Source organism: Danio rerio, chromosome 24 (assembly GCF_052040795.2).
Source record: "Danio rerio strain M-AB ecotype USA chromosome 24, GRCz13ab, whole genome shotgun sequence".
NCBI classification, from domain to species: domain Eukaryota; kingdom Metazoa; phylum Chordata; class Actinopteri; order Cypriniformes; family Danionidae; genus Danio; species Danio rerio.
The window spans coordinates 44,306,783-44,325,000 of NC_141044.1; the positions used below are offsets into that span (position 1 = coordinate 44,306,783).

At 37.5% G+C, this 18,218-nt stretch overlaps 1 protein-coding gene across 1 annotated transcript in view; it reads right to left on the reverse strand.

Annotated features, from left to right (window-relative positions):
- Nucleotides 1-2,470: 2,470 nt before the first annotated feature.
- The window catches only part of LOC141380782 (uncharacterized), an 18,768-nt gene continuing 3,020 nt past the window's right edge, over nt 2,471-18,218 (reverse strand). The window contains exons 2-7 of the mRNA XM_087310216.1: nt 17,443-17,502; nt 14,437-14,630; nt 11,989-12,143; nt 7,805-8,268; nt 5,426-5,634; nt 2,471-3,705 (exon numbers count right to left, since the gene is read on the reverse strand). Of these exons, the coding sequence (XP_087166342.1) occupies nt 3,508-3,705; nt 5,426-5,634; nt 7,805-8,268; nt 11,989-12,143; nt 14,437-14,630; nt 17,443-17,458 (1,236 nt within the window). The 5' untranslated portion in view covers nt 17,459-17,502 and the 3' untranslated portion in view covers nt 2,471-3,507. The remainder of the gene's footprint in view (nt 3,706-5,425; nt 5,635-7,804; nt 8,269-11,988; nt 12,144-14,436; nt 14,631-17,442; nt 17,503-18,218) is intronic.

The window sequence follows — 18,218 nt, forward strand, 5'->3', positions numbered from 1 at the left end:
GCGTCACTGCCCACCGCAAGCCTGCGTTAATTATGCAAGGATGAGCGCGCGGGATTGGCTGAGCGCGGCCTGGAAGGCGGGAGCTGTCGCTTTTAATCGTGCAACTATTGGCTGAGCGCTTCTAAAGTGCTGTAGAAGAGCGAATGTGATTGGATGAGTGCTTGTCAATGAGAAAACGCCGGATTAAACACGCAGTCATGCGTTTGTAGCAATGGTTTGTAGATTTGAGAGTTGAAAGATTGCTTTTTAAAAAAGCATGACAACAAAAATACGTGCCACGGATGTGGATCAATTGTACTAAAGTTTTTTTCCTTCTTATAACAGTTACATGTACATGTGGTGGCATGCATTTAATATATGTATATATTTTTATTTTGTGGCATTGATTTATTACATTAAAAACTCACAAAGAAATAAAAACAATTTATATTTTTATCTATTTAAGCTTTTTTTGATTGATTACAAAAACAATTTATTCTGGTAAATCAGTTTTACTTTTTGTAAAGGCTTCATTTTATAAGTGGCATATAATTAATGAATGGAAAACAACAAATATCAGTGTTATCGCGAATTGGCGTTTCGTCCCACATGGACAAATACTGTAGTCCTTTATAGTAAATGCTAGTGCTTTTGAACAATACTAAAATAGGCCTATTTGAATTAATCTGTTGTGATAATACACAACAACTATAGTAAAATAACCTATACAAATGACCCAATACTGTAGTTTTCCGCATTTACAGTATATTATATTGCAATACACCACAGTTTACTTCAGTAAAATTTTAAGTTAACTACAGTATTGCAGTTTATCAGTTCACTATAGTTCGTATGCTGGAGCATTCATTAACAAAGAGCTGTAAATAATATACGTATAAATGCACTTTACGATGATATTTATTATAAATTTTACTCTTTTTACTAGCCGGGCTTCAAGCTAACTCTATCAAACCTCTTCAGCTGCTTCACGAGTGGTCTTTAATGAAGCTAAAAGAGCACATGTCACTCCGCTGCTCATCCGTTTGCACTGGCTGCCAGTTGCTGCTCGCATCAAATTCAAAGCTCTGATGTTTGCTTACAAAGTGACTTCTGGCTTTGCTCCTTCTTATCTGCTCTCACTTCTGCAGATGTATGTGCCCTCCAGAAACTTGCGTTCTGTGAATGAACGTCGCCTCATGTTTCCATCCCAAAGAGGGAAGAAATCACTTTCCAGAACTCGCGCATTCAATCTGCCCAGTTGGTGGAATGAACTCCCTAACTGCATCAGAATGGCAGAGTCACTCGCTGTCTTCAAGAATAGACTAAAAACTCAATTATTTAGTCTCCACTTTACTTCCTAATCTGCAATTGCCTCTCTGGATATACCACTAACTGTACTCAAAAAAAAAAAAAAAAAAAGAAAATGACTAATGCTTTCCTTCTTAGACTTTACAGACCTGAAACTTGCCTACAGCACTTCTTCATTGTTGCTCTTATAGTTGTGTAAATTGCTTCCTTGTCCTCATTTGTAAGTCGCTTTGGATAAAAGCATCTGCTAAATGACTAAATGTAAATGTAAATTGCTATAGATTTTTTTTAAAGTTCACATTTTATTAACTTTTTTTATGATTGTTATTTTTTTTATTCGTTTATGTACATGACTATCGCAGATTTCTAAAATAGAAATGTACTGTATGCGTAAGCAATTATAGTTTTCGAAATGTAAACATGAACTAGTTAATTTTTTTAATAGTTAAAAAGTTTCAAGAATGATCCAGCACTATTCTCTGAAGTAGGTCTACATTTTAAGTGATATGTTAAATATAAATTCTTATTGCTGTTTAAACTCCTCGTGGACCAACAATCAAGCTTTTAATTTTTCATATTCAAAAAGCCCTGCACTAGCTGATTATAACCATCCCATGTGTTTCTGATAATATATTTTTTATTTCTCCTATTGATTACTAGTAATAATTCTATTGATAGTTCTGTTTTATTCCTTTGTGTAAAACGTTGTTCTTATTCATTCATTCATTCATTCCTTCATTCATTCATTCATTCATTCATTCATTCATTCATTCATTCATTCATTCATTCATTCATTCATTTTCTTTTCAGCTTAGTCCCTTTATTAAGCTGGGGTCACCAGTGGAATGAATCGCCAACTTATCCAGCATATTTTTCCAGCTGCAACCCATTACTGGGAAACACCCATACACTGCCATTCACACACATGCACTATGGACAATTTAGTTTACCCAGTTCCCCTATAGCGCATGTGTTTGGACTCTTTTGGAGCACCCTGAGCAAACTCACACAAACACAGGGAGAACATGCAAACTCCACACAGAAACGCCTACTGACCCAGCCGGGACTCGAACCAGTGACCTTCTTGCTGTAAGGCGACAGCGCTACCCCCTACGCCTCCACGCTGCCGATTGTTATAATTATTATTATTATTATTATTATTGTTAATAATATTATAACCATTGTGCATGAAATCCTCTTGCCTTTATTTATTTATTTATTTATTCATTATTTCATCTGCCCTGCAAAAGACCATAACAATAAAATAAAATAAATGAAATACAAAAAAATTTAAATAAATAAACATGAAAAAATATATTTTAAAATTGAATTTAAAACAGGTTTAATTCTTTTCTATGTATTTTATAGTACATCTATTTGTTAATGAATGCTGCAGCAATACTGTAGTATTAACTTTAGTGAACTGACAAATTTTAGAATCCATAGAATCTGTAGAATCACCACAACAGATCAATTACTGTAGATCTTGTGTTACCATAGAAACTGTATAATCACCACAGCAGATTAATTAAATTACTTTACCACAGCATGGTTAGAAAACACTGCAGTGTTTACTGTAGGGTTTTTCATGTGGATGAGTTTAACTCTAAAGAGCGTGTTTAAACCCGTATTGAACATCCTCTTGTTGTGATCAGAAAATTCCTAATATTAGATGCAAGCATTTTTGTGCGGATAGAACCAAATGGTTCCAGAAAATATAAACTGAAACACAATGTTTGAGTGATTAGGCTGCAGTGAAATATCTTTACTGTATGATCATAGGATCTTACATGGTACATCATTATGAAACTCAAAAGTGAGCAGGCTACAATTGAGAACTAGAAATAATATTATCCATAACATCAACTCACAACATAACAATTTTGTGGAATTGAAAATAAATCTGTATGAGAATAGATGTAAAGATCGTAAAGCAGTATAATTGGCAAGGAAAGCTGCATGCTTTAGTACACACTCTTAAAATGGAAGATTCTTTATTGGAATTAATATTAAAAAGCATCCATAGATATTGTTGTTTAAGGTGTCAAGATTGTTAGATTATCAAAATGTTCTTTGCATTAACAAAAATGTATTTTTTAAAGAACCATTCTTTTAGGAATCTTCTTCTTTGGCATTGCTTTAAAAACCTCATGTTAGATCCTTCATTTAAAGAGTGCATTACAACGAGCATTTCAAAGTACACAGCATGCATCAAAGGTGTCACTCAGTGATGGCAGCAGTGGATGAACACTGAGGGCTGATTTTATTCAGCTCCTCCATGATAGAATTGGACTTCTTAGCCCTTTCTTGTGGTGAGAGTGAAGACGGATTGATCTCCAGGAATTTATATGCATCTTTGGACTGAATCATGAAGATGGCCTGAACTCTCTGACAGCTGCAGCCAAATATTTTCCAGTACTGAAAAAGTAAAAACAAAAAGATACATTTACTGTCACTATGTATTGTAATAAAACAGCTTGTTTTGAAAGTTGATAGATGAGTTGATAGTTGTAAGATCACAGTGCAAAAATCTGAAAACCCACATGAATAGGTTATGAAAATTGAATGGTGGTAATAAGATAATAACATGAATTAGCAAAATAATAATAACAGTAGTAATATTTAATAATAGCTAAAACTGTTACTTTGTGAAGCAGTAAAATAAATGGGGCCCTTGGGTTTGCTATAGCCCCAGGGCCCAGTTTGTGTTCTTATTCTGGTCCTGCTCCAAATACTCCTTTGAGAACTGGACCAAAAAAGTAATGTCCACCCCTGTACTCAGACATCTGATACACATACTTAATGCCTCGTTTCCACTGACTGGTACAGTACGGTACGGTTCGGGTCGGTACGGGTCACCTTTACCAGGCTTGCGTTTCCACCACAAAGGGTATCCTTTTGGTGGGTGTGATGTTTGACAAAGTTTAAGTCGACGTCATGCTCGCTCGAATAAATGTCTACAGTAAAGCTGTACGGGTCGTTCACATATCATAATGAGCAGCACTTCACACAAAACAGATGCTTTACACACATAAATACTTGTTTATAAATGTTCATTATTATGAACATGAGTTGATTATAACTGCAGATCAACGACAGTAAGAAATAGCCTACTGTAACGTCTGTAATTATATAAAATAAATATATAAATGCAACATATATGAACACATACAGCCTCTTACAGTCTCCGATACATTATTAATTACAGATAAACTACACACAGCAGACATTTAGTACTTATTTGAGTTCAAAAACACACGCAATAGAGCCCACAGTCAGAGCAAACCTCTCCTCTGTGTCTGTAATCTTCAGCAGCACATGTAAGCTCTGTCAGAGAGTCTTTCTGTCATTCCCAGTTCATAATAGTCCAAAAGGCGAAGATAAACATGGCAGTGTATTCATGATTTAGGTTGCTAAAACTCTTTTGCTCCTGTGTTTTGACGGCTTCTCTTTTTTTTCCGTGTTTCACTCCCGCTTCACTCTCGCGCTTGTCCTTTTCTTTCTGAATGGATCAGATGACGGAGACACTTCAATAATCACACACACATTATTATCATGAGTTCAAGAAGTTTGTTTTATCAAATATACACGCGTTCGCGAGCTCTCGAAAGAAAGCGAATACCGCTCACACTTTTAGACGGGCTCATAAAGCAACAAAAGCACATGGCAGATTTCTCTTCTTGGCTTTGTCTCTGTTCACCGAGACGAGGTCAAGGTTTGTTCGAGCCCGGGCCATCCATGTCTACTTAATAAATGGATGTAATATTTCCATGCAATCTCTCGGCTTTGTATTTAAAAAAAAAATGGCGGTTCCTTTGTTTACGTTCTGTGTAGCTCCACGAGCTCGTGTTGTATCTCTGTAACCAATCAGCGTTCAGCTGCACATGTAGCTCCACCTTTTGGTACCTTTTCTCCCATTTGGGACCCTTTCAAAAGGGTGCCGAAAAGTGGTACGGTACGGTTTTGTTTGGTACGCTTTTTGACAGTGGAAACGGCCATAAAAGCGTACCAAACCAGCCGTACCTTACCACTTGACATACGTCACCCTCATCTTACCTTGAAGAGGTTAAACGGTCACGAACACATTGATGATCAAATGTATTTAATAATAATCGAAACGTAAACAGCTTTAACTGACCTTTTTGGCAGTTATAATTGACTCCAAGAACTCTTCCTTCATGTCCTCCAGGTCATCAACAAGATCTTCATCAACAAAAGTCCTCTCTTTCAGCGTGTCCAGCAGAGATGCCACTTTTTCCCAAAATGTTTTAAGCTGACGCAGAATTTGCTGGATTTGAGAAAGACACTTCTGGACCTCTTTCAGTTGGTCAGGGTCAGGAATCACACCTGGACAAACAGCAAACACAAATAAAAATCAGGATACATGGAATTATATGCAAATTATATATTTACATATTGTAATTACATATTTATTTATGTACATATTTGTAATGAATGGCAATTTTTTGCTATATTTTGAAATACTTTTTGCATATTGGGCAGCGCCGTGGCGCAGTAGGTTGGGCTGTGACCTTACAGTAAGAAGGTCGCTGGTTGGAGTCCCGGCTAAGTCAGTTGGTGTTTCTGTGTGGAGTTTGCATGTTCTCCCTGTGTTGGCGTGGGTTTCCTCCGGGTGCTCCCCCACAGTCTAAACACATGCGCTATATGGGAATTGATCAACTAAATTGTTTGTAGTGTACGAGTGTAAATGAGTGTGTATGTGTGTATTTCCTAGTACTGGGTTGCAGCTGGAAGGGTATCCACTGTGTAAAACATATGCTGGATAAGTTGGCGGTTCATTCCGCTGTGGCGACCCCAGATTAATAAAGAGACTAAGCCGAAAAGAAAATGAATGAATGAATGTTGCATATGACATATTTCATACATGTGAAATCCAAAAATATACTTTTACGTCATATACAGTTGAAATCAGAATTATTATCCCTCCTATTAAATTGTAATTATTTAAGACCCCCCCCCAGTTTCTGTTTAACAAAGAGAAGATTTTCTCAGCACATTTCTAATCATAATAGTGTTAATAACTCATCTCTAATAACTGATTTATTTTCTCTTTGTCATGATGACAGTAAATAATATTAGACTAGATATTCTTCAAGACACTAGTGTTCAGCTTAACTAGGCTTAACTAGGTTCATTAGGGTAAAGTTAGTGTAATTAGGCAAGTTATTGTATAACAGTGGTTTGTTCTGGAGACTATGGTTTAAAAAATGTTTAAAATAAAACAAATAAAACTTTCTCCAGAAGAAAAAAATATTAGCGGAAATACTGTAAAAATGTCCTTAATTTGTTAAACATCACTTAAGTGAACAAACTAGTGATGCGCGGATGGTGGTTATATCCGCGGGCGCTGTGGATAATCCGCGGGTCGGGCGGGCAATAAAAAAATACATTATGATTAATTGTGGGTGGGTTGCGGGTGGATGTAGCGGGACATGGCAGTGGACCAGCGAAAAAAGCAGAGAGTGGGCTTTGCAGAATGGGAAGATAAGACGATTAAAATAATGGATGAAGAGTAGCCTACTGTACAAAGTTTCAGTTACAGGAGTCATCAGAGGAAGTCTGCTATCATTCTGGGAGAAACAAGATCGCTTATTTTCACGGCTGCAGCACCTTGCGAGGAAAATCTTGTTTATTCCTACAACAAGCGGTGAAAGCGAACGGTCATTCAGTGCAGCTGGCCGCGTTTTGGAGGCGAGGCGAAATCACCCAAATCGAGACACAGTAGATGCTGTTCTGTTTCTGCACAGTGCCAAGGAAAAGGCCAAGTAAACATAACAGCTGCCGTTTAGACTGAAGTGGCACCCTTTTTGTTATCTTGTTCCTGTATCTTTAAAAGCTAAAATGTATAATTTTTACTTTCTGTATCTATATCTAAGAAAATGTTGTCTGAAGACAAACTTTTGTTTTTATAAATAAATGTTCATTTAAAAACGTTTACGATTAACTTATTATTTTACTTTCAGAGATGTGCAGATTAAAGCTCACTGAATCTGCTGTTAATATCCACGGTGACCAGAGTGGGTGCGTCCATACTAGAGGCGACTCAGGCGGCAGAATAGAGAGGGCGGAGTCCGTGACACCCCCCCTGTCCTCTCTTTCATCTGTGACAATCCCCCCACCGCCCCGGTCCTCGATGTTATGCGCAAAATCACACCCCCTTCTCTCGTTTCCACTTTCGGTGAGAGGGTGGCATGATCATCTTTTGCCTAGAGCTCCAGTTCAGTTTGCTCCAGCCCTGACGGTGACCTATCATGCCTAAAACAGAATTAAATTATTAATATTAAAACTATATGTGGGTGGCGGGTGGATGATTAGTACGAAGCCGCGGATTGGGGTGTCATTTTAGCTGATCCGCGCATCTCTATCGCACAGTATGTAATTTGCATACTATATGTGCATTGTGGACCTGATTTGAAGAACTTATGATGATATGAAAACAGCACTGTGTATGCTGAATGCGTATTCTTCAACAAAAGATCAAGGGAAAACCTCTCACCCAACTCCATTTTGCAACTGGCGAGCTGCAGCTGCAGATCAGTCTGTTTGATTTGGATCTTCCACTCTTTGTTTTGCAGACTGATCTTTTCAGTGGAGAGACGGGACAGATCAGCTTGGAGAGAGTGAGTTTTAGCAACATCACCAGGTTCAGTCGCCGTGTCATAAATGGATTTAACCAGGGGGCCAACAAATGGCACCAAGACGGCCAGGATAGTCATACCACGGCTGTTCTGTAAAACTTTTTTGATATGATTCTGCAGTTCACAGTCTTTTCCATCCATTACTTGCTCTATCTCTTTTATAGATTCAGTATTCTTTTTCAGATCTTCATCACACTTGGCCACTGCTTCTTGCAGACACTTCATCTCCTCCGAGTATTTCTCTCGTTTTACTTCAGTCTCCTTCTGCTCTTGAAACACATCACTGGTGCACGACGCCACACTGCGGTTTTGTTGATCATATCTGAGTAAAACGGTGCATTCAGATAATTAACCGAATACATTGAACAGATTGAAACATGAACATTGCTAAGATTTGGGGTAATTTTACACTGTTTTACACTGTTGAAACACTGTTTAAGAGGCCAGAAATCACAAACATTTAGAAAAAGGGTTTAAAAGTGCACGTTTTTGAAAGCAATACTGTTATCATTTCACACAAAATACAGAAACTGTTCATTAGCAGATCATTTTTTACAGTGTAGTGAAAGCGTTCAGCTATACAGCACTTTTAGACACATTTGGTGATCTGGGAGAATTGGACATGCTTAGCAACATTGCTGCCTATACATTAAAGGGGTGGTCCAGAGGGAACTATAAGGCTTGGTTGTGTTTATAAGATGCAAAGCAATGTGTGCTCATGCTTCACTTGTACAAAATTAAATAATTTTTTCATAAATCTTACTTTGATTATATACAACTACTCAGCTAATATGAAAACAACTGTCCTATTTCCTAGTTCCTCTAAGTGGCCCGCCCTTAAGAGGATTGGTCAGCTAGCATTACGTGCTGTGATTCACGCATTGGCTCCACGTCACCAGTGTCACGCCTCCGCAAGCACGAGCTTTGCCTCAGCTGTGTAAATAGTGTCAGCCAGAGCAGCTGTTAGCAGTATCTGTTTGAGCCTTAATCAGACAGAAACTGAAAAGGATGAACCTTATGCCTGCTCTCTAAAATAACATCTGACAAGAGTCTGTAACTGCTGAAAATTGGGTGTTAAGAAGGGTTTAAGAGAGAACCGCCATTTTATGTGTGTGTGTGTGTGTGTGTGTGAACTGTTTGTAGACGCATGTAATACGAGAAGCACATGTGTACGGGACTGATGTTTATTTATTTATTTATTTATTTCTGATGCTCGGATTAAGTTATTGTTCTGTAATATACAGTGACGCTGTTAACAGAAGAATAAAGCACAAGATGTGGGATGTGACCCGTGTGAGCTTTGATTGATTTTTCTGCTTCAACACGAGTTTGGCAAGTTCTCCTGTATTTTTTTACCTAACTCAATGCGTTACAAGACGTCTTTCACATATATTCGGAATATGCATGTGTAAGTAATATGAAACGTTCACAGGTCTTTTGCGAGTTCATTATTTTAGATGTAGAATGCAGGGAAAGTGTCCACATAGAGAGACATTGCAGCGCTGCTGAAGATTGTAACTGTTTACCAGTGTTGGGCAAGCTACTTGAAAAATGTAGTGAGCTAAGCTATTAGCTACTCTACTTAAAATATAGCTTAACTACACTAAAGCTACCCTCTGGGAAATGTAGCAAGCTAAGCTAAAAGCTACTTGGCAAAAGTAGCTTAGCTACAGTTAAGGTATTTTTACCATTTTCATTTTTTAATCGAAGCAACTTAAATCCAGGTCAACCATATCTTAGTGATCAATAAAACTGTCAATGAACATATGAGGCAGAATAGTTCAGTTCAGTTATTTACTGTAGATAATATGCTGTACTAAACAGAAACACATTATAGTATAACAGCACAAACAAAAAATCCAATAAAAGCAGGTGTTACACATTTAAAATACTGTAGTCATTTAAAGAAAAGGGAAATATTTTGACATAAGCATTATGCATAGTGTATATATATATATTTTTACAACTCTTTATTAATAAATTACACTACATAATGCAGTAATTTATAGAAGTACTTACTATAAATTACTAAAGTATTTTTTGAGCACAGCATCAGAAATTAAGTTATTGCATCTTAACATGTACTTCTCGAGGTATAGTCACGAGGAATCCTACTTCAGTTCAGAAATAACTCCTCTCCCTCAGTCATCTTTACATCAAGCAAGTTTCTCATATTAGCCTAATTTGGTTGGCGACGTCACCGACCAGAGGTGGCAGTAAGGCACCAAAAAGTTTGTTGTCGACCACCGTAAAACAGGAAGAAGAAGAAATCCTCATCCTCGCTGTCATATGGATTTACTTTCATCACTAAACGCCGGGCTCGCAGCTCTGTGAATGTCGGTGCTGTCGCTTATTGATCCGCGATCGGTAAATGTAGCTTGTGTGGACACTACTGCGCAACTTGACTAATAAAATAGCTTCGCTACTCAAAAGCTTTTTGATGTAGAAAGTAGCGACGCTACAGCCACGCTACTGAGAAATGTAGTTAAGCTAGTAGCGTCACTACTTGTAGCATCGCTACTGCCCAACACTGCTGTTTACAGTGGTTTGACGGATAAATATGAATTTGTAGCTAAATTGTAACGGTGCCAAACAGCATTTCCTGTTGTTTACATCCTTGCTACAGCATACCGTGAACGCTAGACACTGTACATTTCATGATCAATTTTAACAAATAAAAACAATTACAGGTCATGGCTCACAATCCACAGCTTCTGCATGTTGTAGCTGCTCCTTCTCTGAGGAGTTTTTAGCCGAATCCAGAACTGAACTGGAGAGATTCTGGAAGTTCTCCTTTGTTAAATGCTAGAGCTATATCTTTATTATAATTCTCTGGAACATAATTAAATTAAACTATAAGCACTTCTGTCTTTGTGTCGTGTCCTTTGGAAGCCAAAATACAGAAACAGAGAAGCTCTGTGGAAACAGCAGCATTTAGATGCCATTTTAGCTTTCTCTGCTGTAACATTACAGTGCCTCAGGCAACGCCCCTTAGCTGCGCGTGGTGTACGCGGGGGGGAATGCGTGTTACCATGATCTCACTAGCCTGGATGTATTTTTTGTACTCTCCAAACTACTCAGTAGGTGCTGCATTTGAATTTAAGCGTACTACTCGGCCGTTAGAAAAGTACGTTCTATACAGTATGAGTGTGAGCAGTATGAATGAAATTCGGATATAGTACATCCGCCATTTTGTCATCATCACGTGACCTATCTGCGTCAGTTGCATCGCTTCACTTCCATTCATGAATTCTCTCGCGGGGCATCATGGGATAGCGCAGCATGCATGGGATGCGCACTTCAGAATCTCGGCGGAGGTAGTAGGTCATCCGGGTACTTCTCGCATACTGATTTTCAAACTCTATGAATTCGGATATACTACTTGGCTCGCATGCTGATTTTAGCGTACTGTATAATATGGAAGTAAGCCGTTTCGGACGCAGCCAATGTCTCCCTTTACATTGAACTTTGAATGTCTTACATTCAGAGATGTTGTTTATGTTCCCACAGCTACATTACACATCAACTAAAGTTTCAAATATGATATCGTAGTGGACCACCCTTTAAACTGTCAGTACCTTACACTCCCGATAATGTGATGTTATTATGTTTAAAGTTTTTAGAGCTGCATAACTCACAATGATATAAGACATTAAAGGCTTATTTCACCCAAAAATGAAAATTCTGTTATTAATTACTCACCCACATGTTGAGATTATTGTTTGTCATCATAACAAAACTGTAAATATATCTGAAAGCTCTCTAAGTCAATCAGAATATTATACGGCTACGAGAATACGTTTGTGCGCACATAAAACCAAATCAACACCTACACGGTGCACGGATGTGTCCGTTTTTAGGATGCTTTTGGTATTTTTCTGCACTTTGAATATCTGTGGACCCTTGCTGTCTATGGAGGTTGAGAGAGCTCTCAGATTTTTTGTGTCATGAAGATAAACGAAGGTCTCAAGGGTTTGGACAACATGACATGTCTTCAGAAGACAAATAGATCAAGGAAGTAATATTGCTTTATTGTTTTCACCTGGCCACCATGTCATCCACGTCTTCAATGATGCCTTGGATCCAGCCTTTGGCTTTCTCCAGGTATTTCACAGCCAGAACAGGTTTTTTCTTTTCAATAGCTTTCATCAGCATCGGGAACAGACAGGTGACCAGGTTTTCACTTGTGCCGACACACTAAAAGAAAACAGCATTATCTTGCAGAGTTTAAATGTTTATTTTAAGACTAGCAATGCAAAAAAAAAAACATTCTAAATTTCAATTTCATGTGTACTTTAAGGTACTGTTTAGGTTGTGAATAAAAATAATAGATTTGATACATTCGTTCATTCGTTCGTTAGTTCACTTGTTCGTTCATTCGTTCGTTTGTTTGTTCATTCGTGCATTCATTCATTCATTCATTCATTCATTCATTCATTCATTCATTCATTCATTCGTTCGTTCGTTCGTTCGTTCGTTCCCTTATTCATTCATTCATTCATTCATTCATTCCTTCATTCATTTGTTCGTTCATTCATTCATTCAATCATTAATTTGTTCGTTCATTCGTTTGCTAATTCATTCATTCATTCATTCATTTATTAATTAATTAATTAATTCATTCATTCATTCATTCATTCTCGTTCGACTTACAAGCGGAATGAATCGCCAACTATTCTGGCATATGTGTTACGCAGCGGATGCCCTTCCAGCCACAACCCAGTACTGGGAAACATACATACACACCCGCATTCACACACACACACACACTCATACACTACAACCAATTTAGTTAATCAATTCCCCTATAGCGCATGTGTTTGGACTGTGGGGTAAACCGGAGCACCCAGAAGAAACCCACGCCAACACGGGGAGAACATGCAAACTCCACACAGAAACACCAACTGACCCAGCCGAGGCTCGAACCAGTGACCTTCTTGATGTGAGGCTACAGCACTACCCACTGCAAAACTATGCTACCCCAACTTTAATACATTTCATTTTAATTGAAACATTACCAAGATGGTTGGGAGTGTGGGAATCGGAACCGTTTTGTTCTTATATATTTGTATAATTCTTATTATTACAAATGTGCAGTGTGTCTATTGCATATTGGATAATCTCCCCTCTCTTCTATAATTAACTCTGGTGTACCACAGGGGTCTATATTATGGTCAATTTTGATTTAGTTATATCTTGCTTCTGTCATAAGAAAACATATTAATAATTTCCACTGCCAAGCAGATGATTTACACAGACACAGCTGATGTTTATACTGTGTTCTGATTGATCTGAATAAGCTGGATATCCTTCAAGTTAGCTCAGCTATAACTAGTTTACCCAGAGTCACTCTAAATCCCACTTAAATGCAATCCTTGGTTGTGTTGTTTCACATTTCAACTTTAAATCCAAGTTTAAAATTAATCCAGAGACTTCAGAAACCAATGCTTCAAACATTTTACATATAAATCCAAGGTTTTGGGGTAACACTTTACTTTAAGCCACAAATCATGTGGTTAACAAACCATTAACTTAGGCTATTAGTTCAATAAACCACAAATTATCTGGATAATAATACGAAGGTAGTAGTTGGGTTCAGGTATTGGGTAGAGTTAAGGATGTAAAATAAGATTATACTTTATAAATGGTAATGAACACTTAACATTTTAAAAATAGGAGGGTAATGTCAATAGTAAATAGTGTGAATTGTAACAAACTGAAGTATTACCCTTTTTTTGCTATCATTAGCATGCTTGCAGCATCAAAGACACTGACAAAATAATTACAGCACTTGACTGTTTGCATAAAGGCTCTGTCATTGCCCAACATCATCCTTATACTCAATTTCTGTCTGATTATAGTCAAGAAGTTCATTCATTTATTAATTTCTTTTTGGCTTAGTCCCTTTATTAATCAGGGGTCGCCACAGCGGAATGAACCGCCAACGTATCCAGCACATGTTATACACAGCGGATGCCCTTCCAGCCGCAAACCAACATTGAGAAACATCCACACACACTCATTCACACACACACACACTCATATACTACGGTCAATTTTACCATACCCAATTGCCCTATACCACATGTGTTTGGACTGTGGGGGAAACCGGAGCACCCGGAGGAAACCCACAAACTGACCAAGCCGAGGCTCGAACCAGCAATCTTCTTGCTGTGAGGCGAACATGCTACCCACTGCACCACCGCGTCGCCTAGTCAAGAAGTATTTGCATTAACTGAATGGGAGTAGAGCTCACAATTTAATACTGAATGCTTTAAAAAAAAAAAAAATTGTGTTTATAGTAAAAATGAGTTTATGCCTTTATTTGTAAATGTGTTTGTGTCTGAGCTCACCTAGAAATGGCAGACAACTCTGTTGTTTGGCAATAAATACATTAATAAATTATATATAGTCAAGTATTTATTATCTAAGTGACATGCTTTCTGTCATCATTTTACAGTTTGACATGTCATGATGAACGCAAGCTCACCTTCAGCAGAACGGCCTCAGAGGATCCAAACAGCATCTGAGTCTCCAGAGCTCTTTCTCTGATCAGACGCTCCAGTTTAGGAAATCCACCCAAACACAGATACGACAGATGATAGAGAAGAGCTGTTCGCTTCGCAGCTGGTAAAAGATCCTGAATGAACTCTGGACTGCCCACAGAATTACTGAGCATGAGCTCTGAAACAACAAAACACACACATTACTAAAGCATCATTTGTATCCAGCCTCCGCTGGACTGCAGCTCTGCACAAGACTTTTGGCCAGCGGAGAAATTAAAATGGTCGTGCCCAACTGAGTCTGGTTCTCTCAAGGTTTTTCTTCTTCACTTCCATCAGGTGAAGTTTTTTTTCCCTCTCCGCTGTCGCCACTGCCTCGCATGGTTTAGGATTGGTAGAGCTACGCATCGATGAATTTGCTCTTCAGTGTTTGAACTCTCAGTAATGATTAAATCACACTGAACTGAGCTAAACTGAACTGAACTTAAACACTAAAAACTGAACTACACTGTTCCAGTTACTATGACCATTTATGTGAAGCTGCTTTGACACAATCTGCATTGTAAAAACGCTATACAAATAAAGCTGAATTGAATTGAATTGAATAATTATCATCTGACTTTAAAGAACACCTATTATGGAAAAATCCCTTCTATAAGGGGTTTAAACCCAGTTGTGTGTCTGCAGTGTGTGAATATCTCCAGCCTCTAATGGTTAAGATTAATGAATTAATTGTATTTTTTGATAAAAACAGAAACATTTTAATTGACATTCTTCCTTTGTACGTGTCATCAGAGGGGGAAAGCCCCGCCCACTAATGCCCATTTCATTAGCATGTCCAGCAGTCTTGAGTGAGAAGCAGCCGTCTGTGCATTAGCCATTAGAGTGTTTGAGCTGCTGAAGATAATGTCAGCATAGACTAAGAGGATTATAGATGAAGAGTTTTAGGCCCCGTTTACACTAATGCGTTTTCATTTTAAAATCATAAGTTTTGCTACGGTTACGCCATCTGTCCACACTAAGCCAGAGTTTTTGAGTGCTGAAAACGGAGCTTTTTGAAGACGCTGAAGAGGCCATTTTCATTTTAAAACGCTGCTGCTCTGTGTCAGTGTGGATGGGGGAAAGTGGAGACATCTGAGCACTGAAGCGGAGCTGCAGACATTCGCCTCTCTGATTGGGGCTTTTTCCTCAATATTAAGTAGCCTAACACACAGTTCAGTCCTGTATCGTCTCCTTTTAAGTCCTTGATATAGAAAACAAACTCCCGAGGACACGTCGGGTGAATCTTTAAAGGGAACACTGTACTGTATAACCTCATTCACATCATCCTGGCTACGCTGTTTCACTTTCTCAACAATAAAATGGAAACGTGCTGCATATTTATATGAGCTTCATCTTTACTGTGTGCATATTTATAACAGTACGGAACCTATAACACCACTGCCTTCTTTCATTCTCATTGACAATAGGAAACACACCCACTCTGTTGCTGAATATCAGTTTAATAATCAATAATTTCCATTATTAAAGTATAACCTACAATAAGTTTATAGGAAATAAAAGCAAGCGATCAGTCAAGTGAGCAGAATCAATGTACATGGTTACATTAATTAATATATTAACTTATCTTTGCAAAGTCGGGGAATATGATGTAAGATAGAGACCAGATGTAATATAACATTTAACAGATATAGTGAGATTAGATCCAGCGGAAGATCCTTGATGAACAGTCCGATGTGCACAGCTCTCATCGCTGCAGTGCATGCCAGAGTGTGTGTGGGTATGTGTGGTCACGTGATGTGTGTTTTCAGTGGTTTAGTGTGGATGGAGAGTTGCTCAGAAACTCTAGATAAAACGCCAGAGTGGATGCGGATTGTTTTCATCCTAAAACGCTGTTTTAAAACCAAAATGTATTAGTGTAAATGGGGCCTGAGATGAAGCACAAATGCAACAGGAGTCTCCATTGACTGACAAAAGCATGAAGCACACACTGACCAATGAAAACATGCAGACCTGACAAGAACTGAGAACACAGCTAGTGCTGTTTTCAATTAAGACACATTTTATACATTTAAAATAATGTTGAATTCATGCTGAAAGTATCAGGAACACACTCTAAAGATACTGTAATTGATTGTGAAAACCTGTACTGTAATAGACTCGTCTCAAAAATACTGACAGATTCCTTGAATGTGACGAGTCACATGCAATACTTATTAAAGTCATATACAGTTGAATTGAGAATTATTCGCCCCCTTTGAATTTTTTTTTCATTTTTTAAACATTTCCTAAATGATGTTGAACAGATTCAGGAAATGTTCACAGTGTGTCTGATAATATTTTTTCTTCTGGAGAAAGTCTTATTTGTTTTATTTCGGCTAGAATAAAAGCAGTTTTTAATTTTTTAAACACCATTTTAAGGTCAATATTATTAAATATATAAGCTATATATTTTTTGATAGTCTACAGAACAAACCATCATTATACAATAACTTGCCTAATTACCCTAACCTGCCTAGTTACCCTAATTACCCTAGTGAAGCCTTTAAATGTCACTTTAAGCTGTATAGAAGTGTCTTGAAGAATATCTAGTCTAATATTATTTACTGTCATCATGATGAAGAGAAAATAAATCAGTTATTAGAGATGAGTTATTAACACTATTATGATTAGAAATGTGCTGAAGAAATCTGCTCTCCGTTAAACAGAAATTGTGGAAAAAATAAACAAGGGCACCAATAATTCAGGGCGGCCAATACTTCTGACTTCAACTATACATATATGAATTATTCAAAGATCCATGCATTCTGTTACTTAGACTACTAAAACACACGGTTGCCTTTGCTGCTTTCGCAGTAAGAACAAATTTCAGCCTTTCAGTTGCATTGGTATTTTTGTTTAAAATTTATTTTACCTCCCCTGTTTAACTTTTATTTATGACATTAACTATATTTTAGGCTAAACAAATATGTGTGGAATGTAAAGTATCTCACCTTTGCTATTAGCCATCGTCTTTGAATGAGTGTACACAGATAAAGCCTCAAACTGAAGGTCTGTAGAAAATGATAGTAGACACACAAACACGCATGCACACACGAATGCGCGCACACACACACACATGCACACGCACACACAAGAAAAAAAGAGAGCACAGATACATTAAAAATTCAACTAAACCCACCAGGTTGCAGAAAAAAGGACACATAAAACACCTACGCTTCTTACATTTTTATTAATCGCTTCCAACTTCAGCTTTTTTTTTAATTAACATCAAGTACTTTGTATAAGTAGCACAACTATGGTAGTTCAGGCAGTGTTTATTCTTATATAATGAGTGTTAGTATCTGAGAAATAAGTATCAGTATAATAAGCAGTTTTTAGTCTTTTAACCCTTCTGTCGTGTTCACATGCTGCCCATTACTTTAGTGTTCCCGGTCAAAATTGACCGCTCTGTTTTACTCGCTCTTATATTAGCACAAAAACAGATAATGACAGATGATAAAATAACAGATAATGACGGTCTAATATAATAAAATAATTGTTGCTAAGCTAAGCTAAAAGTGAAAGAAAGAAAGAAAGAAAGAAAGAAAGAAAAAAAACAAGATTCCTTCTCTGTGCTTCTTTCCAGAGAGAGAGAAATAAATAAATAAACAAAAAAAAAGAAAAGAAAGAAAGAAAGAAAGACACACATAGATGGATTCACATAACAGACACCTAGTCTGTGTGAAGATATGATACACTGTTTTATTAGAAAGTTGATTTAACATTC